Here is a 23,547-nt window from a genome sequence, read left to right as displayed (position 1 = left end):
GAAACATTTAAAGGTTTCACGGTGAAACCAAATGTGCAAACTGATTAAATTAGGTGCTCTGATGCTGGTTTAGCCAGTTTCTCAATAAATAATTGCAGGTTGGTTGTAAAATTAATGATATTCTATGAGGCACTCCCGATATGCGGTAGTATGCAGGATGAAGCCATCGGTCCTCCCATGCTTGGTATTCGTCCCGTTTCACGTTATATTCTACTATCAACTTCAAACATAATAATACTTACTAAATCTAATCTAATCTAATCTAAGTGAGTTATCGGGTACTGGATAATTGAGTAACATTTACCCAAATTTTCATAATTACCATGTTTACTCAGTTTTGAGTTTTTATCCATGATGTTTACTCACCCCTGAGTATATGTATATGTCAAAAGTTTTCAACAGCGATATTATCTGTTTCCGAAGAACAATTGGTGTCGCTTTTTATTCGTTTGCTAGCTGTAAGTATTTGATCTTTCATCAAATCAATAATTTCCTAATCAATTACATTACAAACAACATGTAACAATATTCCATAACAATTTCAGCCCATTTATTGCAGAGGATTTGAAAACATAAAAAACATCTCTTCAAAATGAACAACCGCATGTCGTGTGTCCTGCGATGCCGTTTTAAGTCGGGCTTTTATGACATCCCTGTCACGAACGTCATCCCCATACATTTCGCTTGAAGCCGTTTTTCTCTGGCTCTCTGGCTCGATTATACGTCAAAAGGCTGTCAGTGCTTGCGAAACAGCCGATTAAGCACCGTCCGTGCGAGATCAACTGTTGCTGCAAGTGGGATGAAGAAATGCAGAAAGCGAAAAACGATTGTTTTGCTTTGAACGTTTTATAGATTTTGCGCAGGACATAAATGGTCACGTTCAAACATGTTTCAACACGTTCCGAATAGCCCTACATTCGATGTAGTTAGAAGCACGCAAAAAATCCATACAGTAACACATGCGGCACAATGAACGGAGCTTATGACCATATTTCCAACAGTAGCGCCATCATCATCAGCGGCGGCTTCAGGAAACTGTTGCCATGACATCGGTCTGGCTTTTATTCGTGATAATGAACGGAAACATTTGTATCGATGTACAGTGCCGAATACATGCAATCGATACAATTTAAATCCTTCGCAGTGTTTGGTGACGGATGATGACGGATTTTCTGGTGTGCGTACTGTACAAAAACATGAGCCACAGTTCACGGGCAACTGTGAACCGGTTGGTTGCCGCATTATATAAAGACACGTGAATGATTTAAAACTTTTATAATGTTTCGATGAAAAATAGATCTATGATTTTGATTGTTCTGAATTTATTTAATTTATTGAGTCAGATTTACAAAAACCAGAAATCATCAAATTTCCAAATTTAGGCAAACTGGGTAACTTGTACTCATTTTCGTTAATTCCTGGTTTGCATAAACAGAGCAGTGCTGATAAAAGTCATTTTCACCAGCAAAATTGTTCGAAAATTATAGCGAATCATTTTCAATTTTCACTTCCAATGATCGCAGCACTCTTTCAGATACACTAGATTTTCGTCCTAGTAACGTGCTGTTATACTCAGATGAAATAGATCGCGCGCATTTTTCACGGTTACGGAAAAAAATTTGACGACAAATCCAACCAAATGATCTTCACATCAAAGCGAAAAAGAAAAACAAACAGTCCTTTCAACCAAAATAAACCTCACCGAAACACTTTTTCACTGACACTCAGCGTTGCCAGGTCATTTTTTTAAAAATCTGGAAAAGGCAAAAAAATAATCTGGAAAAAATCTGGAAGTCATTTCGTGGGGTGAAAGGTAAATTCTTCGAATAAAAGTCTTGGGGTACGTAAAATTTGAGGTGACAAAATTGCAAAATTTCCCGCCAAATTTGAAGTGATGACCTTTTTGCGGAACAGATAAAATAAAATCAGGATAAAATCTGGATCATTCATGAAAAATCTGGATAATTGGGCATCAAATCTGTCTATCTGGATACATGTTCAAAAATCTGGATAATCCAGCTAAATCTGGATACCTGGCAACGCTGCTGACACTGACCGATGCCTTGACAATCTTCGTTAACTGATAAACTGATTTGGTTGTCTTGCTTTCATCGCATGAAATATAATGAGGTGTTTTGACAGTTCACTTCCATGCAAAAAGCGGGAAAGGAGAACTCTGAAAGGATTGTAAAAAAATAACGTTTATGGATGCTTTTTTTCACTTTCACTCAAGAGTGTCAACAAATATCAACCCTGAAACAGAGTAGATTCTAATCAGTTTTTGACGTATGACGCCCTTACTCAGAAGTGAGTAACCGTAAAAGTACTCAAATTAGGGTACCTCCACTTTTTTCAAAAATGGGTCATATCTAACTCACTTTAGAGTAACAAATAATGAGCGTGCATAACTTAAAAATTCTTTCAAACTAATCTCTTTCCGCACTCGAGATTTTTGTTTATCCGTTTTTCCACTACGCATCATAATTTGCGAAAGTACCCACACTTAACACATCGCGGCTCACCATGGTGCTTGACTCCGGATGATTAACCTTCTGCGCTGACTGGTGCAAGGAAATAAACACCACCATTTATTTGTTCGGCGAAGAACTACTAGCAAATGAAAGCAAATTCCTCACAAATTCATGAAGTCCCATAAAAACTTCCCCGAGGACCATTTGTCGGTAGCGGGCAGGCATATGTAAACAATTAACCACTCTTTAAAAGTGGAAAACACTTCCCCTCCTCCGATAGATTTTCAAGTCGTTTGGCTGCTAGTAACGTGTCTACCGAAAATATCTGTACCAGCAGCCTCCATGAGGGGTAGCCGAGAATGTCACCAGCTTTGCTTTTGTTGACAGTCGTTTCAAGTGGAAGAGCAAACTCTTTTCATACAGGCTTGTGACCTCCTCTCGGTGCTCGTTTCCGTTCTACAACTCGCGGCTGGGTGGGTGTCTCGGCACGGTGGACATGCTCCTGGCGTATTTGCGTACCTCATGCTCCACAAATGACACTACTGACTTGGTGAGGATGTGAGTTAAATTCCTGCATTACATTTTCTCATCATCTTTATCAAAACACCCTAAACAGTTTGTGCCGGATGACAGATACAAGTGGACCTGGTACTTGAACTTGGATTTGCGTCACTGCAATTCAGTTGTTTTGGACTCACAAAACAATGATTCAAAACTAGTAATGTGGATGATTAAATGTTTAAGGAATTCAAAATTTTGTTAAAAAATCCACTTTATCCACACCATGAGCTCGTGACAGCGTCAATCCCATTGTCTCTGGTTCACGTTCGCACATTTCCACCAGTTGTCGTAAAAGGCTAAACATTGTTGTTCTTTTCAAGTTGTACTCCCGATTCTGGCTGCCTTCTGCTAACCGACAAACGTTGGAATCGGAATGAGAACATTAGGAAAATGATAATTTGTTGAAAGATACTCGCCAGCTTCCCAGCCGGCATGCCGCGTCTAGTCGTAAAGTGTGCACCCGTCAAGCAAATTTTCTATGATGGCAATTTTCATACATTGGACAACTTTATGCTTCTGTTGTCCTCCTATGAGGGTGAAATTTGCACCCTTCGCTCACTAGCGGCGAATCTTTTGTTTGAAATTTGATATGCGATATGGCGAAGTGCAGTATTCGCCGTAAAGTGCTTTCATTCGCCCGTTCTGGGAAAGATTAGAGATATTTACACTTAATTTAATTCGAAATAATTAAACTGACATTGAGCGCATTTATGTTTTGCTAGGAATTGGGTGAGGGGGAAGCGCGTACAAAGTTTGCGATCGAATGGCGTGGCAGGAATTGAGCTGTTCGGCGGTTGAATTTATTGCAGTAGGGAAAACCGAAGAAAATCACGAGGGGACGAGTATGTACTGACATGTTCGATTGTGGGAAATACTGACCTAGGTTACAATTTGTACAGGCTAATCTGTACAAACTGTAACTGAAGCGGCCTTTTTATTCATCTTCTTGGATTGTTTTAACAGATTAAACGATCAGCGTTTTTATAGCGTGTTTGAATTAAAAACAAGTGATCATTTCATATGAAGTGAAAGATTTTCAGTGCACGTGGATGCATTCCTAACACAAATAAATAAATACTTGGCTCATTTTCTTGAAACGACACAGCATAAGCTTGTGTAGTCTATGGATAAACGAAGGCATAAATAAGAGCATCGTTAGAGAATCTTGTTTATTATTTCATCAAGTTAATAGGAACTTTTCAACAACAGGACTGTAGCGCATTGCTGCCTGCACCGAACGAGCGTGAAATCTAAGCCAAAACAATCATGTACGGTTCTTTTGACTCCCAGTGGATTATCGCAGCCGATGCGGTGCAGCCTAAGCTGCGCACTACTGCCGGAGTCAATTAATTAAATCATCGATCTGAATGAAGAAAGCAGGTATAGCATTTCTCTCCAGAATGAAGTTGCTTTCCCATTACAGTCGCCCGCCAAGCAGCAACTCAATCAACGGATGGCAGAAATATGCAGATTAGTACAGCGTTCTGGATAGTTGTACAGTCTTATTATTTTAAGTTTGATAAAAATCGTCTTTTCGGAAAATGCACAACCTAGTGTTTTGTGTAATCCAAGTTTTACAATTATTTTTTCAACACTTCCAGCACAACTTCGGGCATGACTGTTACTGTATTCTGTTATTCAGAGAAAGAAAAAAAAATCAAAAGTAGATCGAAATGTTACACAGGAGTTTCCCGAAAATGTCGGTTGCTTGTCTTTCTTTGGTCTTAGACCGCCTGTTGATGCTCATTATGTAAATGGTGCTTCTACTTTGTTCCCTCGGACCGTGTTTAAACTGGAATACTGCTCCCTAGCTGTGAGAAAAAATCAACATAGGCACGTTCTTTGCTTAAAAAGTGATTTTTCATAGCACTTATGTTTATTCTACAGTGGCCCTTGGTGCCACAGATTGCGGAATCGGTAATCACTAGATAATCCTGTTGAAGAAACGTGTGTAAAAATACGTTTTTTTTTCTACCTCCGAACTTGTCCAGTGAAATAGATCGCCTTGATGAGAATGTTGATTATGAGCGGGTGCGCAACCCTTCACAGCAACTGAAGAAGAGATGGACCAATAAAATTAGTCTGATCTCATCGTCTTTATCGCCCATTTATGAGGTTGCCAGAAATTTATGAGATTGCAGCAGCTAATCTAGTCTGTAGGTCTATTAAATCGATTATTTATGTTACGCAGGTTTTCTCGATTATGATCTCCGACGGAGATCGAACGTCTTCGGCTGATTGGTGGAACAGGGGGGATCTACTAATTTTGATGAAACGACGAATCAACAGCGCAAATCTGATTCTATTCTGATAGCAGGATAACCTATTACTGTAATAATAGTTGTTATTAAAATTTCATAGTAATGAATCGGCAGGCTCGATCAAGCTGACCATCAGATTCGTGCAATTTGGAACGAAAGGTGTGCAGCTATTTGAACTGCATTCTTTCAGTCAGCTTTTGAAAAGTGGTTTATTATGACAGCATTGACCTGCTTCTGTTAACGATTAATAGATTCAGCCGATGCTGCCGTTACATAGCACGATAAAATACTGACTTCAGAATATGATAAATTGATTCCTCAACGTACCGATTTGAAAAAATGGGATGGTGTAGGGTTAGAGTTGGATTAACATTGTGCTGAAGGTGCTCGGTACATAAATCTGCATCGGGTCGATTTTCTTGAACCGGACAATCCTATCTGTTGCATCACTTTAATTATCGTGCTACAGTCTCGGGTTGTGCTGTGGGACTATTAGGAAGGATCTATAAACTAGGGTAATTTATTGCCCCCACAAAAGCCGCGACATGGCTAAACTTTCGGATATTCAAATTCGAACCATCACCGTGACTGAAGTGACTCAGCAGATGAGGATGTGTCACCGCGTCGCAATCTAGTGTCGAACATATTTATTGGCTTCCAAAGCTATGTCCATGAACATGGACGTCGATTTTCCACAGCTCGTTTAATTGATTGATCTCGTGCGGTTACAATTTTGTTTTATAGCACGCAGGACTTGGGGCGATGCAGTCGTGGGATTGTCCCTGGTTCCATGCTGACAAACGTTACCATCGCCAACTGGGCAGTTTGACAAGGAGAGTATGAGCCATACGAACCTAAGAAAGTAACGCGATTTTCGGACCAGTTTCGCTAACGTAGGCAGATTGGATTCGTTTGTAGTTCTCAACTGGGTGGACGTTTTAAAAAAATAAATCAATGGCCATGGATTGGTCGCAACGGACTGTGTGGGAGCGAGAGGAACAGAAAAATTGATTTTAACTCAATCCAATCTCCTGCCAATGCCCGAAGACGGCACTATGGGTTGTGAATGTCGTTCTGATGGTTTGCCATCCACTTGTTGGTCGGGTGAAAGTTCAACGTCAGGAATTCGTCGACTTTTATTATTCCTTTCAAAGCAGCTCGGTTGTTTTCCCCGCTGTAAACCGCCAAGCAACGTAAGGGGATGGTCGAGGCAGCAATCGAATATTAGCAAGCTTATGACCCTCCCATATATAGTCGAGTCGTAGTTGCCGTACCAAGGATGAATGCGAACTACACAAAAGGGGCCCGATGGAGGTGCCGAAATGTTTATTTGCTCAGCACCGTCTAAAAACCGCAGCTGGAGTAGTGCGGAAATGGAACCAACTTAGAATAAAGCCGATTAGGTTGTCCCTTTTTACATTTTAAATTTTTCGTCCTGCATCATCGGATGGAACGGACAGGCAGCGTGTGACAACATTCGGCTCTTCAGAGTTTGACGAGTAATGGCGAAACTACTCATAGATGTGCCTTTCGTGGTTTCGTATTCCGTTGTTCTTTGCTTTGTAGCTTTGAATTTAATTCGAGTCTAATTGCAAAAAACACTGCAAGCCAGGTTTGTTAACTAAAAAGCATGTGAATCAAAATTGAAATAGAGGCACTGAACTGCTTTGCACCTCTGTTTGAACCAGTCGAACAAAGACTTTAAATTGTATAAGGCCAAATAATGCGCAATCGGTGGAAGTGATTTGATGCTGTGAACCGAGATATGATTGTGCAATATCTTTGCTAAACACTAGCAAGTAAGTAACTAGGAATGTAATATTTGGGAAATGAAGAGAAAGTCAAAGCAAGGGCGCAATCCATCTAACAGTGAGTTCAAACTAAGACCAACGCTCTTCGAATAGGCTTAAGCCCTGCTGAGTTAGATAATCAATTTTCGAAACCTAATTAACGGGTTGATATATGTCATGTATTTCGCATAGCGCCCGCTAATCTGAACGAAATTAAAACGTTTCCCCGCTGAGGAAGGCAAAACGAGACAGTTAAACTGCAAATCGAGAAAAACGACCGCTAAGAAATTGAAGCCAACGAAAGCTAGAAGAAGCCTGGGAGAGAATTCCAACGTCGTACGATCGTCGACTCCGACTGCCCGCCCAGATCGTCGCCGGTGGCAGAGCGCGGTGGCGAAACTGAAACTTTTTGTGAGATAGAGAAAAAGAACTCGGGTTATCCGTGACGTCACCAAATATCGTACGATGCGCCGAAAATGAACTGAAAGAAGAAACAAAAAATAAAAGCTGCCCGAGCATGACGGCCACATCGCCTCGCACCACCCCACTCTGGTTGCTTCAGGCCTCGGTGTTCAATGGCAAAGTGGACGGTAAAACCCACTCCACCGCTTGATCCCATGCTCTGTTGTGCGTTTAATTTTTGACTTACAATTTTTCGCCAACTAAACTCTAAAAGTGTTAAACATTTATGCTTAACGTGGGAGGTAACATAGATCAAATTTAATTAGATGCAAGCAGATTTTCAGCATAACTTAAAGCCCCCCTGCGATAGTGGAAAATGATCGCATGCCAGCTCCACTGTAAAGATTCATCGCATGCCATTCCCATTTTTACTACCGTTTAATAGCCCACAGCGGAATATTCCACGTCATGCCGTCGTAGTATAGTAGTATGGGGTCATAAATAAATCACATGTGCAGCTGGCCCTTCGACGCTTCGACTGACATTTACGCGGCAGTATACTGATAATTTCAGTAATTCTACAATCGCTAATCCTAATAATCGTAACGGTACGTGTAAATCGCGCAACTCAAGTCGAAATCACGTGACACGAATTGGGCTAATCATGAATCAACGACGTGCGATCATCAGTTTTTTGGCGGCCTTAAACGATTGCGATCTGTTCGAGTTCATCAGACTAATTTATGGTAGCTCAGGGGAACGCCTTTGGGTTGAAATTTCAAACGGCAGTCATCAGTTGACAACATATCACCACAGCACAGCAACGGTTTCGTTGAAATGTTTTCGGTTATGTTTCCGAGCCGAGCTGAGGATGCCGAAGGAATAAGAATAACAACAAAACTTAATTTAAATTCGCCAATTTATGGTAGCGTCAGATTTTTAGTTGGCGACCGACTGGTTGTTGCTTGGCGGGTTTGAAATAAAAACTGTTCTTAATTTTTTTGTTTAAAACCCCTCGGAGAAGGACCACCTGTTCACCTTTGTCAACCAGGAACATTTTTTTGCGGAGTTGCAATTTTTGTTTGTTTTTTACGTTTTAATGAAATCACCGTATCAATACCTACAGAGATTCCATTTAAACGTAAAAAAAAAACAAACAAAAAAGTAAACATTCCACAATATTATGCGAGCGCTCGATGTTGCATTATTAATAAATACAGCGTAACTACCTATAATCGGAAATGCGTACAAAAATAACTGATGTTGCCACTCTTCACGGTTGGCGCCTGCGATGTAAATATTTTTATCGAAAATGACGCAGAAAAAAATTATTTTCTGTTATTCTATAATTGGAAACGCACAACTGATAAGGCCGATTTTTTTCTAACCTTATTTTTCGTCGCTGCATAGAAAGTGATAAAACTCAGTAATCTGGGAACAAACGTTGAACCACGCGCTCAGTATTTTTCTATTCTCCTCATAACATAACGATAAGACCATTGTCAAAACAATAATAATCAACCTTATTCTTTTATTTTGCTTCGCAGTAAAACCCTCAGCCTTTGGCAAATGTCCAATGGCAGAAGCTTCATCCAGATGATCTACACCAGCGACGGTCAGCTGATGGATTGCGAGTATGTGCGACAGAAGAAACTTATCAAGGATTTCCGGGCGCGTTTCTACAACGAAATAGAACAAGCTCGGGCTCGAAACTTCAGCTCACCTGCGGCATCTGCAGCGGGGCGACACCCGCTGGTGTCAGATCACGACTTCCGAGAGTTCCTGGAGAATGGAATCGTCACGTCCGAAATGGAAGACTTGCAGTACAATATTCAAGAGTTTTCGGACAACACCTCGCCGGTGTCACTAGGCGATGCGTTCGGAATGCGAAATCTAACTTACATCCCGGTGCACAGTGAAGCGGACATACCGAAAGATTTGCTGAAACAGCTAAATTATCGCAGACTAAAACACCAGTGCGATCAACGTCACGTACAGATGCGTGATCTTGCGCATGGTTTGCAAAGTAGTGACCCTCAGGAACGTCAAATCGCTGGAGAATCCCTTCAAAGGTATTTTAGCGTTACTAAGCACACCTTTCCTATCATTTGTTACTAACCAAGTTGCATTCCCTGTATACTGTTTCCTAACTAACAAGCCGTGTTGAGACACAATCACAAAAATGCACTTTCCTTAAAGCACCATTGCACACTACTTCCTCTGGAAATGCACGCACACCCTTCAGCACGTTAACGAATTTGGCAGAGTTCAGTTTCGTCGTCTATCATAACCTTGCAATCACCGCCGCAGTTGGTCGTCATCATGTAGCAACATATCCGGTCGCAAAACAATGATGAAGTCTAACCTCTGCTCGTGGAAGCTAGGTGGGGCGTCCGCATATAGCCGGCCAGGTGGCTCCATATAACCACATGCAATGAACGGGCGGCTTTGTAAATATGTATCTTTATTTCGCGCGTTTTGCGCAGAAGTCGAGTGGCGTGACACTCGCGACATAGGTACTAGCGAAAGCCAATGTTGCGTCCCAATGCCACGCGACGAGTCAGCACGCTCTTGTTGCATTGCATGTGGTTCCCCATATTCAGCTGACTGTTCCCGTTGGTGAAACTAGTTTGCGGCATTCCACTGCACACTTGGTTACAACGCTGCTATTCGTTATGTCTTTTATCATATCTCGTGTGAATTGCTTATCATCAATCAAACTGGCACGTCAGATTGTTCCCTTCACGCGGTAGATAGTGCGTCCATAGGACCGTTTAGCTTGAGAAACACCTTTCTCAAAAATATCGGAACAGCACAAAAACTGTCCCCCAAGGTTTCTCATAGAACAGTTACAAACAAGTTCTAACTATTAGAAGCCTTCGGGTACTAAATTCAAATCTTCTATCACCCTTTTACACCCTATCACGTATTCGAACCGATGGCTTTCTTCCTGGTTTTGTGTTTTATAATTAATTTCAACTCCTATTCGAGTTTAGTTTCTTATCATTTATTTTATGTTTCTTCGACCGTTTTGTTTTCTTCCTCTCGATCATCGTCCTGCGAATACCAGGCACAAACGCGCCATTGCCGATTGGTTCCTTTCGCCCAACACCAAGTGGTGTGGAAGAGGTCACTCGGCCGAAAGGTATCACCAGCTAGGAGGCGCATCCCGGGCAGATATGTGTTGCCGTCAGCACGACTACTGTAAATTAAATATTCCCGGCATGGCTACCAAGTGGGAACTGTTTAATTACCGTCCGTATACGATCAGTCACTGCAGCTGTGATCAAAGGTTAGTTTTTGGTTTCCGAGTTTTAGAAAACGTTCCTCTTCATGCGGTGAAGTGGGATACGAACCAATACCAAGTGTTTTAAAGAACCAAGGCTAGCTAGCGGTTATTTCCGGTTGAGGGTCTTCCAAGGACTTCAGTGTTCCCATGTAAAACAGATCGATGTGAAAGTGCAGGTAAGAACAGTTGCGTGTTAAATGGTGCTGCGCGCAGTGAGAAAGTGAAAGAACTGACGTGAAATTGATGAAAAGATTTATAGAATCTACCCAAAAAGCAGACAAAGGCAAAAGTGATTGTATTTTGTTGTTATTTTTGTTTCAACATGGCTTTTTGTGTCACATGTACCTCTTCCAGTAGTCCTTCCCAGTAGTGTGTTGCATTGTGTTTTCGTAAGTCCTTTGCTTGTTTGTCTCCCAACAAACGCATACTTGTCAGAAGTGATGAAAGTATAAAAAAATAAACACACTTATCGTTCCAACCAACCGTTTGACCGATTGGAAACTCCAGGCAGCGCCGGGATCTTTCCAGCATGTTTCGTTTGCCCGGCACCAAGTGGTGCGGCAAGGGATGGAGTGCCCGTAACTACGTCGAAATGGGCGGATTGTCGAAGGCGGATCGCTGCTGCCGCCAGCACGATCTGTCTTGCCCATTTTGGATCCTGGGCTTCGAAACCAAGTACGGGGTGTTCAACTGGCGCGTGAACACATTGATGCACTGCAGCTGCGATGAGAGGTAACACTTGATTTGATTTGTACCAGCTAAGAGTTTGTAACGGCCTTTGATTTCGACTGTTTTTTTTAGTTCTTTATCTCCCACAATCCATCAATCAAATCCTTTTCGCTCGGCTACTGAATTGAGAGTGAAGGGCTATTAATTATCAATAAGTCGATCGATATCGCTGCGGTTGCAACCTGAAAGCCTCAGCTCATGCCAATGTGCCATGAGTGACGCTTATTGATTTGAGTTATTTAATGTGTGCCTCTTTCTGCAATTGACTCAAGAGCTGAGTTGATGGTCGGAGCTTTTAGTTTGAACTGTATAATTAGAAAAGAAATTTAAATGATAGCTTGCCGTTCTGATGCATGGCTAACAGGTTGCTAAACAGTGAGGAAACACATGTTGTGTGTGTAGTTTACATCAGAAAGCTAAAGCAGGAAATGATCGTATCGGGTGAATGGAAATTTCAACCATTTGGATGAAGCTTTCTAATGTTAGGCTATGCGTCGTTGGAAATCCACCCAATGGAAAAGGTGGGAGCGTCATCTGTATCTTAACATTAATAATTTTGTCTCTATCTTTACTTTCATTGATTAGCGTTGATAAAAATGAAAGTAAATGATTGTAATCATGAGATTTTTTTCGTACAAGTAACCAGTCGCGAATTTCGAAAAAAATGACAACAGTTGAGCAACACCACGCCAAATGACCTATAGTGACCATTTTTGATTCGAATAAAATTCTGCACGCATATTTGGCTTAACAAACTGAGTATATTTTATAGGTGGAAAGGAGGTCAATTATAAGGTTATTGCATAGCTTTTACCGCTATCAGCAACGATTTGTAAGCGAAAAAGTTCAACTACCTACTTCAATTACATAGCTTTGGGGCACCAAAAGGTACCAGTTGCCGGTGATTCTTGTTTTCTAGTTATTTCGGGCAAAGTTTTCAGACATTTTCGACACTTTTGCAGCTACCAAGTACTCCTTAACAGCCGCCACATATACGGGTGAAACGCGGCACGAGATAACTAGTACAATTTTGCCTTTCATTCCTTTTCACGATGAGCACCTAGCGTCCGTATGATACCGGTACGGCTTCGGAAAGAAAATCATGGTAAAATGTTCGAATGGTACCTTTTATATCAATGTTTCGTCAGTTACTTGAGAAGAGGGCGGAGCGCAGCAGAATAGGAAATGGCAAGGAAAGCAAAACGTTTTTGAAAACTGCACCGGCCGCGGCCAAAAAAATATTTTGGGGCACTAAAAGGTGCCAGTTGCCGATGATTCTTGTTTTCTGGTTATTTCGGGCAAAATTTTCATCCATTTTTGGAGTGTGGTGATTGGTTGCTCGGTATGATTTAGACAATCCATGCTATTTACTATTTTTTTCAATAGTGTCTCAATCAATTGGTTGTTTTTGTTACAACAACTCAACCGTAAAAAAATCTAATCGATTGATGCCCAAACCTCGACAATCTGATAAAAAATGCCTGAAATATAAACGTGTAAACCCTGACCACTTATTCCATGATTGAATTTCTCGATTTTCAACTTCCGGCACCTAACTTCCAGATAGACGTAGTCCTACGTCAATATTGAACAAGATTGTGCTCAAAACAATTCCTTGAGGTGCACCATTGTGTAATCAATTTCATTCTAGCCTGATAAGTCCGAGCATTGAGAATTAAACAACATTATTTTGTAAAATAATATCATAATTTTAGTTTTCTTCAAGCGTGGGTCCAAGAAAACTTTTCTCATCTGACCCATCACTGGCAATATCATAATTGAAATAGGTTATAGGTTTATATTTTATCTAAAGGAAGGAGTCTTATCGAAACCTCGTTCTCTTAGTCAATGTCGCGTCATAATTACAGTTCCCTGAAGAGATCCCCATTAAACGTTACTCAGACCAGTTTTACCATGAGAGGAAATAATTATTGTTAGGAGGAAAGTTAATAGGGGTACTGTAGAATTCAGCTTGAAGAAAGAGTATATGATGGGGAGCCTAAGAATAAATCCATGTTAAAGTCTTTTGACAACCAAATGGCCAGATTTTACTAAGATTCGAACCCACGACCACCCGCTTGTCAAACGGACTCTGTAACCTGGCGGTCACGGAGCTCCCAAAAGAAAACTTATTCTTATGATAATCAAACGCAGTACTAGTGCAATTTGAACGAACGGGATACAGTAAAAGTTATATAGGGAGATGATCAGAATGAAAATCAGGATGAGTTAATAAATCACTGCATGAATGACTTTCATTTGTTAGTACCAAATTACTAGCAGATGTTTTTCAACAGAAGAGAAACATGTAGGACCTTTTAAGAATAAAACTGAATAAAATTCTGCCGAGTAATTACCAATCAATATTTTTCCACTGGAATTGCGTCCTTCAAGCATTATTCCAACATCAATGTATTGCATTTGAATCATCGGTGATTTAAAATTTAGCTTTATTTCTCTTGTGTAGTTTTTGATATGATTTTCTCGCTCACCAGTACATTGAAAAAGGTAAATGCTTGTGGCTATAGTTGAATAGAATGCCAATATCTGTTTCAATTTCTATTCCCAAGCTTTCAATAACTTTCGTTTCAAGATGTATACACGATGTTTTATCCGGCGGTGAATACCTATTGCAACATCACCTCTTGCGATATTTATTATACCTAAGAATCATAAAATTTGGATTCCGTTTTAGTTGAATATATGGCTCAAAACCGTTCCAGTCACAGTCAATTTCAGACAGAAGTTTTGAATGAAAAGAAAAAAAAATATTTTTACGCAATCCCCCCTCAAATCCGGGCCTGTCCGCATGCGAACTCGTAGCCTATTTTCAAAGTTTATTAATTTTTTGCACATTTAATAAATGTAAACATTGGAAGTGTGGTTCGAAAATCATCAACTAACTTGGTGAAAAGGTGGCCGGGGCAATTTTGCCAAAAAATCGCTAAGCGTTAGAACAAGCCACATGACCGTCTTACCCACCCTGTTCGTCTTACCCCCATCCCCCCTACGAAAAATATAGTCCAGAAGGTGGAACTCGAACCCACAGATGTGACCCACTGTGACGTGAGAGTTACGAAACAACAGCCAGCCACCAAACAATACTCTCTACTGAGTAAACGATGACGTCCGATAAAGTATGCAAGCGATACAAAATAGCTATTTAGCGAGATCGACTTAGACGTCTTACGGTGGTGTAATCGGAAACGCATCTGACCGGAGATTAGAAGTTGTGGGTTCGAGTCCCACCTGCTGGACTATATTTTTCGTTAATTTCTAATTAACTATTTCCCCAGTTAGTACATTTTTCAATTGTCAGCTCCATATTTACTGCTTGAAATAGAAATTACCTATAGACACATTAGCTAAAGGAAACGCTTGTGACACCTGAAAAGTATTGAGAATCCTAAAAAACTCTCGTTAGGAGATTGGTATTAATATATGTAACACATTTTACATTATATAACTTTACTAAACCTTTCAACAAGGTCATTTTGAAAGCTCCGAAAGTCTTCGAAAATTGCATTCTTATCGAGATTAAAATATATTTTATAATACAAAAACACAGGCCGATTTTCAGAGTTATTCCAAGTGTTCGAAAAACAAATTGTGCAATGTTGCTAGACAAAAATTGAAAAATATGGGGAAACAATGAAAATTCGATCAATGTAAATATCTGATGTTCTTGAGTTTTTACTGATAACAGTGAATACAGGTTTTAACCTAGAGCTCAAACTAGAAAAAAAAAGATTACAGCTTTTTGAACATTCCTGTGAATTTTAGTGCCCCTAGCAGAGGTATTTTTCCAGCGACATAAATGAATTTCCCATAAGCCAACGTTGAAGCGACAAGCCCGGTGAGCACTTGTTGTGCAGCACTTTAGAATGGTTAAAAAGCTACAATCTTTCTAGGGCAACTATTTTGAGCTTTACTGCAACTTTTTTTTTACTTTTGTCGATTAGTGTAATCATCAAGGCTGAATTTTTGCATATTCGGAGACCCATGAGGATTCCTTATGTTACGTAAAATGTATAATTGAAAAAAAAAAAAAAACTAAATTACGTGTGTCCTTCAAAACCAATGTATACAACCACACAACATCTCAGATTTTTTATTTCATCATGTGACATGTGAAAATGTGTTAATGGAATAACTAAGCATCTTAAAGTCATACATGGGCTCAAGTATAGATGATTCACAGTCTCGACATCGTTCAAAAGAACGAAAAATAGTTGCTTTTGAGAAATCTCTCAAAGTTCCTATATACACGTAGAAGTTCAAGCTGCAATCCATTATTGTACTCTAATTCGCACAAGTTTTGATCTGATGAGTATCCAATAAAAATCGTAAACACATTTGAAATAACTGTGACATTCTACTAATTCCATGGGTGTTTTTTTTGTGGTTGCCCGATACCAAACTTAATATCCAAAAATTTTCCAGAGATATTACGCGATTCAACATAAGTAAGATTACTGTCTCTTTAGCATTTAATCTGCTAGAGTTATACACAAATTATTGATATAGGAACACCCTGAAATCATTTGAACAGATAAAATCGCAGATTTCCGTTCTAAGCAAAAGCTACCAACGTAATTCATCATAATTTTTCTTTCGTTCGGCATGCCATGCCTGACGGGTGGTCATTGTATCGAATTATTCTTTGCCACCACGGTGGAGAACATTTGTGCGAACGAACGGGAGGGCTGAACTGGGCCTCCAAAGCGTACTGGCGCCTCATACAGGCAGCAGGTTAACGTTAGGATTATGTCAAGAGCATCAGATCGGAAGCGTTGATTGTGATCGAAGCTGTCCAAATAGGCTTCGACTTTGTACGCCTTTGCATGGGTGTCCCAAACCATACGTAGCGCACTATCCACGTAGGACAATCGTGAACAGTGCGGTCTTACTACTGCTGCAGCAATAAGCTGCAGGTTTATCCATTGGTCAAAACAAACAAAGCTCAAGCTCAAGTGGAAAAGTCGAACGACAGTAGGTACGAGAAGAAGTGGCATAAGAGGCCTGCTTGATTCTTGCACTGCACGGTGGCCGCTCCATCTATTATTGTGTGAAGTTATCGAGGGTCAGAAATCGGAGGCGAGAAAAAAGGACGAACAAGGATCCATTTAATACATACATATCGGCATCTCGCTGGACCGTCCCTCCATGCCTACCCCGAGTTGCTTTCTTCACAAAGGTGATAATTTACGTTGTTATATTTACACGCTCTCTCGCTTTTCGGAATTGCTTTGATTGCGGCTTCCAGGAATCGGCGGTGGCGGCTTCTTTGCAACCGTCCCGTGCACGGAGGAAAGAGTGCAGAAGGCGGATTAGTTACGCTCCTTCAGTGCCACTCGAATTGCGACGAAGGCTGTGCAATAGATTCCTTAACAAATCAAACGGTCCGTCTGTAGCACATATTGCCCTTTTCGTTCGACCCAGTCCACCGGTACCGCCGCAGGCGACTGGTAGAACAATGTTTGGAATTGGGTCTCGCAAAATCTTTCATAGTCATTAATTGCCGTTTTCTGATGCGTACGTCAACCCAATAACCTGTAACTAATTGACCGCAATCCGACACTAATTGCTGCTGGTCAATCCGGTGGAGCGAGTTGCGAATGTAACGATTCAATCACGCATTGTTATGCAAACGTCTAGAAGTTTTTGCTTGAAGAAAATCGCATGAAAGTAAAACCTAATATTAATTATGGCAATCGATTTTGTTGAGATAAGTATTTCGTTATAGAAAACAAAACCGTATCTTTGCAGCTTAGAAAAAAATCTGCGTAGTCGCTTATTGAGCTAGAACGTAACGTAAGAGAAACGGAAAAATTCAACGCGTTTTTCTGATTATCGGTCATAAATAACCATAAAGCAGTACTCATAAAACTGTTACGTGCATTGACATACCTGTAGCAGCATACGCTGGACCCGGCAAAAGACGGTATACTGCCTAAAGGTAAAGAAGATGTTATCTGGCCCATCTGCGTATCTTCTTGTTTGACTGATTGCGGCGACACGAGAATCACTGAAACATGAGACAATAAGAATTCATTTGAAAAAAATCATCGAGAGAAAAGGAAACAAGAATTATGCTGCGCTGTCATTAGTCTTAGAAGCAACCAAGCGTACCGGAGCATTGAGATTGCTGACCTCAGACGAAGTTATTGGTAATAGTGACTACTTTTGTTCTTTTCATTCAGCTTTGAATTGATCTTTAAATAGCTAGTTTTTTACTTATTCTTTTGAACTTCATGTTCGCTTGAAAAATAAGAACATTATTCTAGCCTTAAGCCTGTATTACACTCTTTGACCAAGCGTCAAATATTTGTCACTTTTTGACAGATAAAAATTTGGTCAAAGACAATTCGTCCCCTTAATGCTAGAACTAGATAACTCGAAAATTGACGTTTCGAGAAAAACGAGTTTGAAAATTTGACCTATTCTGGTGTTGACGATTCAAATGTAACTTTTAAAGGTTCAAATTTTATGAAACGCATTCATATCGTTTCAGGCCCGTTATAGCAACGAAAAAATCAGCGAAAAGCCGAGTTATTTAGTTTTATTACAAAATACACTTGTTTTTCGTTGATATATCTAGGTTTGTATTTGATGAATAACACTTTTTTTTGTAATCGTGTTTCAACGAGTCTTGGATATGTTATAGAGCTCGACGCGATAAACATGATGGCATACTTAACTCAAAATTGACAAATTTCGAGTTATCTAGTTCTAGCATTAAGGGGACGAAGTGTTTGTCACTCTCCAATTTTACAATGGGGCAAACACGGGCAAACAACAACCATGATGTCAAATAAATTTGACCATTATGTCAGAAGGTCAAATATTTGACCATTAGACAAAGAGTGTACTACAGGCTTTAGTGAATCTTTATCTCGTTAAACTGCTGTTAGTTATGTTAAAAACTTAAAAGAGATGCTTCGCCCAATGCCATTTTACAAAGCGAATTTAACAACAAAAATATACCATAGATTGATGCAACCAGAAACGCATTTTTTGTAATAGTTTCGCAGATCAAAAATTAATGATCCCGCTAGTCCGCTAACTGAAAATTAGTGTCACTAGTTAGCGATCTAGCCCACCACTGGTACAAAAAAAAAAAAACAAAATTTTAGCAAAACTGTCTCTGTTGCTGGGTGTTCAACCTCCTCTGAACATTGCAAAGGTCAACATTTGTTGACGACTCGATTGCCATCAGCACAGACATTCTCAAGAATGCATATAAGAATCCAAATTAATAACGAGAGGAAAGGTCATCTGTCAAAAAACGATGCAATTAATTGGAGAAAGATGTCCGGTTGTTGCCTTTATTCAAGCTTCGTTCTGTTGGCGTTGGGAACTTGAGCTTGAGAGTATTGTCAAGTAAAAATGGCACGATCTTCAGCAGGAAACATGAAGCCGATCGATGCAATGTACTTACAACTTGCAAACGCACAGAGAGTGACCGCAGCTGGCGATAAATCGACCTGATGCTATCGCTTTTCTTCTCTCTAACTCTGCGTAGAATAATTGGGTGTGTCAATTTGATACGGTACTCTATGCATTTGATGGCCGTAAAATGTGGGTAAAATAAAGACTCGCACTCTTTTGTGTAGCCCGTTTTTGTTCATTGCTAGCGAACATAATCGATACAGGCTAGAATTCGAAACATCTGCATCTGGAATTCCACTGAATGGGAAGGATGGTGCCGCTTTGCACAATTTCGCCGTTCTCAGTTGAAGATCGATTTGATTGATAATTCCGAGTGAAAACTCAGTCACAGTTAAAAGGATATTGTTTCGTTTTAATTGAATTGGCTCGGTTCAGTGCATTTGGCTTTGCAAATTTGTTCGATATTTGAGTTGCCTCAGTACGGGGTATGTTAACCGTAATCATCGAATATCATTGTCATTGGTAAATAAACTTTTTTGCCTCTACAGCTTAATAGCAAATCAAAATGGTTAACTCTATTTAAATAAAATACACTGTCGCCGGTGGCAGATATGAATTGTAAAAAATAGTCTTAGTTTCACCTTCTAGTTAGCTTGAGACTTTACGAAAGCCAAAAGTATGCAAAGCGTCACAAAGTAATTGAATTCCTTAAATCAAAAATTGATTAAAATTGATCAATTTTGCTAAGCACTCGTCTAGCGATGCTAACAGTTTCCCTAACCATTTGGAACATTGACGAAATCACTAATCTTCTAATGGAAAATCAACGTCACTAATAAGATTGACAATTTAGCGAAATAATACTCTGCTTCACATTATCTCATAACTATAAAAATATTGTGGTCTTGCGAGAGGAAAGTCAAATCTGCGGTCAAACCGTCCCACTATGACATGTTTAAAAGTGATCTTTTTTTGTTTTGTCCTACATTATACCACCTTTTATTACGATGTTTTTAGCCATTTACGACGCGCTTCACGAGCAAAGACGTTCCCTAGGATGGCATTGCAACCGCAATGTTCCGATCCGTAATGCGATTAGCTGCGATTCCAATCGCCGTCGTTGTCAATTGGTTCAATACGGGATAACGGGAAGGTTTTCCACCCTCCCAATACATTTAACGGCAGCGGAAGAAAACTTGTGCCACTGACTGCATAAAAAAAGTCCTTCAAGTTTTGCCATCATTCTTCCGGCGACCAGAGCTAAATAGCGATGCGAATGGCAGTTTTATGATGCCGCCCAGAACATACAGACATATACGTTCTGACTGCAGAGGAGATCTGCAGAAGTCATGGACAGATGGGTGTTCTCATCGTTTTGCGGTGGTGGGGTGAAAAATTTCTGAAGATTTCTGTCGTGCTCTGAGAGTAACGGAGGAAAACTTGGGTCCACACTCAGCCGGAACTCAGCATGCAGACGATGAGAAGAATGAAAAAAAAAAAAAAACGTTAAAAAGGACGGTAACTTATGTCGAACATGGACAGTTACCATTTTTTTAATTTGTCACTTACGATTTTGTTTAAACTTTGTACGTAAGATTTTATTTCATGATAAATAAACCATCATGTTCAGTAACCCTCTTAAATGGAACCGGCGTTAGTTGGAACAATGGTGCATTTGATTGACACGTGGTTTTCGGCGAAGTTGTAGTTAATAAATAGCAGTTCTGAATTAAAATACATTGTGACAAAAAAATAGTATGAAAAAACTGAAAAAAATATCAATACTCCAGAAAGTGTCTTTATGACATTTGATGGGAAATGTGAGAAGCCCGAAATTATTTTCTATATCTAAAAAAAAACTCAGGTAAATTTTATTTTATTTTATGGCATTCTTCGTAAACCTAGGCATCAGGAAATTTAATTTTAAACTGTACCAAATTCTTATTTTTTTTTTCAGTTGGCAGCTTTGGTTCTTTAATAGTTTTTAGATTTTCTACGAAAACCCAGTTTACAAACAATCCTAATTCTAACTTTCTTTTTCACCAGATTCCGCACTTGTCTTAAAATGGCCGACTCCAGTGACGCTAACATGGTCGGCAAGCTGTTTTTCAATATCGTGCAATCGAAGTGCTTCGTGCTGAAGCCAGAACCCGTGTGCACCAAGCTGTCCTGGTGGGGTAAATGCGAGAAAAAAGTTCGCCGGAAACGGGCCCACATTCGGGACAACAGAAAGTACTAGGCACCCATCTTCGATGGGTTTAAGTATTTATGCATCAGCTTAGCTGGTGATGAAACGTTTGGGGACTAATCACTGAAAGTCACATCACTCAAACTGTACTATTTTCGGATCGAAACCAAAACGAAACTCGGATGTTGCAGAAGGCAGAAGGATAGCACTTAAAATTGTGACGACTGTTATAATGAAGTTATTTATTGGATAGCGTGCTAAGTTAATTTATTAGTAGCACAAATTGATGCCTGTGGCATCGCAACTATTGTCTCCTTTATCAATGATTCCTATTAATTTGTAAGAGCTATTGGAGACGGTGAACGTTTCCACTGCTATTGTCTTAGGAGATACAAATTAAAAAAAAACAGATGCTGCTTACGTCACCGTAGCCAACCAAGACCATCTACAGAACTGAAACTGGATGAAAGTCATGTTCAAGGATCGACACTCTTAAATTGATGGTACAAATTCCATGACAAAATTTCGCTGTAAATATTTCATTTAAACCTGTGCCGTTCACTCACTTCGTTCGATCATTTGAACCAGAAAACAAAGGCAATTTATCCACTTTCTGCCAACTGACCGGGAAATGAAAACCGAGTTGAATATGCTTTTAAAATAACAATAAAGCCACTTAAAACCGTATATTGTATCGTAATTACACCAGAAAATGTACTCACGTTAATTGTATAGGATGTAAATATGAAGTAAATATGTTTAGTAATTTTAATGAATTAATAGGAAAAGTTAGACATTGAATAAAAAGTCTCGAAAAAAGTGATGATCAAAAATAATTTAGAATCAGAATGTTTTGTGTGAATGTGATTATTGGGAATGTTGGAAATTGCGATGAAGATAAGATAGAGAAGTGATAAAACTATTTTAAGCAACTAAAATTGTAATGTGTACTTAATTTAAATTTAAGAGAGGTAAATTATGCAGTACGTTATAAAAACTGTTAGAAAATAATTTTGTAAATATAGCTAAAAATTTAACACATTTACTTACTCTTTATTTCAAAAAGAGACTGTTGCAATTATCCGAAAATGCTGTCCATGACGAATTGTTTGTCTGTTGTTGTTGCGATTATTTTTTTGCTTTTTTTATTTTATTAATTATTCATTTTTTCTTCGATGAAGAAAGTCTAGTAGATTGCCTGAATCGAATTTCAGAATCATTTCTGTGACGTTCTAATTTTTTATTTTTTTTTAATATGCTTACATATACACTCAGAAATGTTGTGCCAAAAGCATTTTTGATATCTGATCGCGTTCAAATATTACAACAAGAAGTATGGGGTCACCTAGGGAGTATTAGCGAAGACGTTTAATGTTGTTCTTGCAGTTTCACTCGCGTTTTCTAATCCCTAATACAACATTCTGCTCGCCTCGTCAGTGACAGCGGGTGAGGCGAGATACCAAGGGTGAACCTCACATTTGTAGAGAATACGAGTAGTCAGATCCAAAAAGAGATTTTCCAATCCGCCAAAACTTCCAAACTAATCATATGGGTCGAATGTACGCAACCTAAGGCCTATATTGAGACGTTGAGAGCAAAAGTGGTACATGTGCCATTTTTACACTTTTTGGGTTTTTTGCATAAATTGATGCAGAACGCAATAATGTACAAGAATATCCAAGAAAAACCAAGATCTGATAACCTAAACCAAAGTTAAAGCCAACACAATTTTTGGTAATTACCATAATCACCATTTCGTTGAGAGCAAAAGTGGTACATGTCCAGTCTGTGCATGTTAGATGAACTGTAAGTCGAGGATCTTAAGCAGGTATTAGACGAAGCGAATATTTGCTATTTTTGGTACGATTTTTATTTGCACAAAATAAAATCCGTACCAAAAATAGCAAATATTTGCTTCGTGTAATACCTGCTTTAGGATATAAAACAATCATGTCTCCAGCAAAGTTGGTCATGTTATTGAATACTTTCAGATGAAGATGATGATCTGTCTGCTTTGGAATTTTCTCACTACGTAGCGCTAGTGTGCCCGTGACTATTTTGTAACAGAAAGCATTTTACCTATTTGTTACTAAATACATATACACTTGCGCCACGAAGAGACAGAATTCCTCAATCACTTGGACAACTCTGCTGAAGACATAAATGTTCTATATCCTAAGATTAGAGAGCTATAATGCATCCTTCATGCTCACACTGGACATGTACCACTTTTGCTCTCAACGTTTCCTAGTTGTCATTATTTTTCCCATAGAATAAAAGTGGTACATGTTTTTCCATTGAAGTTTGTGTAAGTTTTTCAACCAGAACTCGTTATGCTTTCATGTATCGTCTTTTGAAACCTTTCCAGCAATTATTTAGTGCAGTTATATTGAAAAAAATTGTTGAAAATAATTTACTATTTCAGTGTTTTCGTTTATCGCGTCTCCTGAAAAATTTACTTAAT

General features: G+C 39.4%; 1 protein-coding gene across 6 annotated transcripts in view; it reads left to right on the top strand.

Moving 5' to 3' along the window:
- Positions 1–22,106, top strand: part of LOC129721855 (uncharacterized) — a 39,974-nt gene extending 17,868 nt beyond the window's left edge. For 4 of the 6 annotated variants that reach the window (XM_055674914.1, XM_055674917.1, XM_055674918.1 and 1 more), the window contains exons 3-5: positions 9,033–9,557; positions 11,282–11,506; positions 20,942–22,106. In XM_055674914.1, coding sequence (XP_055530889.1) covers positions 9,033–9,557; positions 11,282–11,506; positions 20,942–21,134 — 943 coding nt within the window. In that variant the 3' untranslated portion in view covers positions 21,135–22,106. Of the gene's footprint in view, positions 1–9,032; positions 9,558–10,555; positions 10,778–11,281; positions 11,507–20,941 lie in introns of all 6 variants that reach the window. The other 2 variants (XM_055674920.1, XM_055674919.1) reach the window with 2 other exon arrangements.
- The last annotated feature ends 1,441 nt before the right edge of the window (positions 22,107–23,547 follow it).

This window comes from Wyeomyia smithii, chromosome 2 (assembly GCF_029784165.1).
Source record: "Wyeomyia smithii strain HCP4-BCI-WySm-NY-G18 chromosome 2, ASM2978416v1, whole genome shotgun sequence".
Classification (NCBI taxonomy): Eukaryota; Metazoa; Arthropoda; class Insecta; order Diptera; family Culicidae; genus Wyeomyia; species Wyeomyia smithii.
Note: the sequence above shows the minus strand (reverse complement) of the source record. Positions and strands in the feature narration are given on the sequence as shown.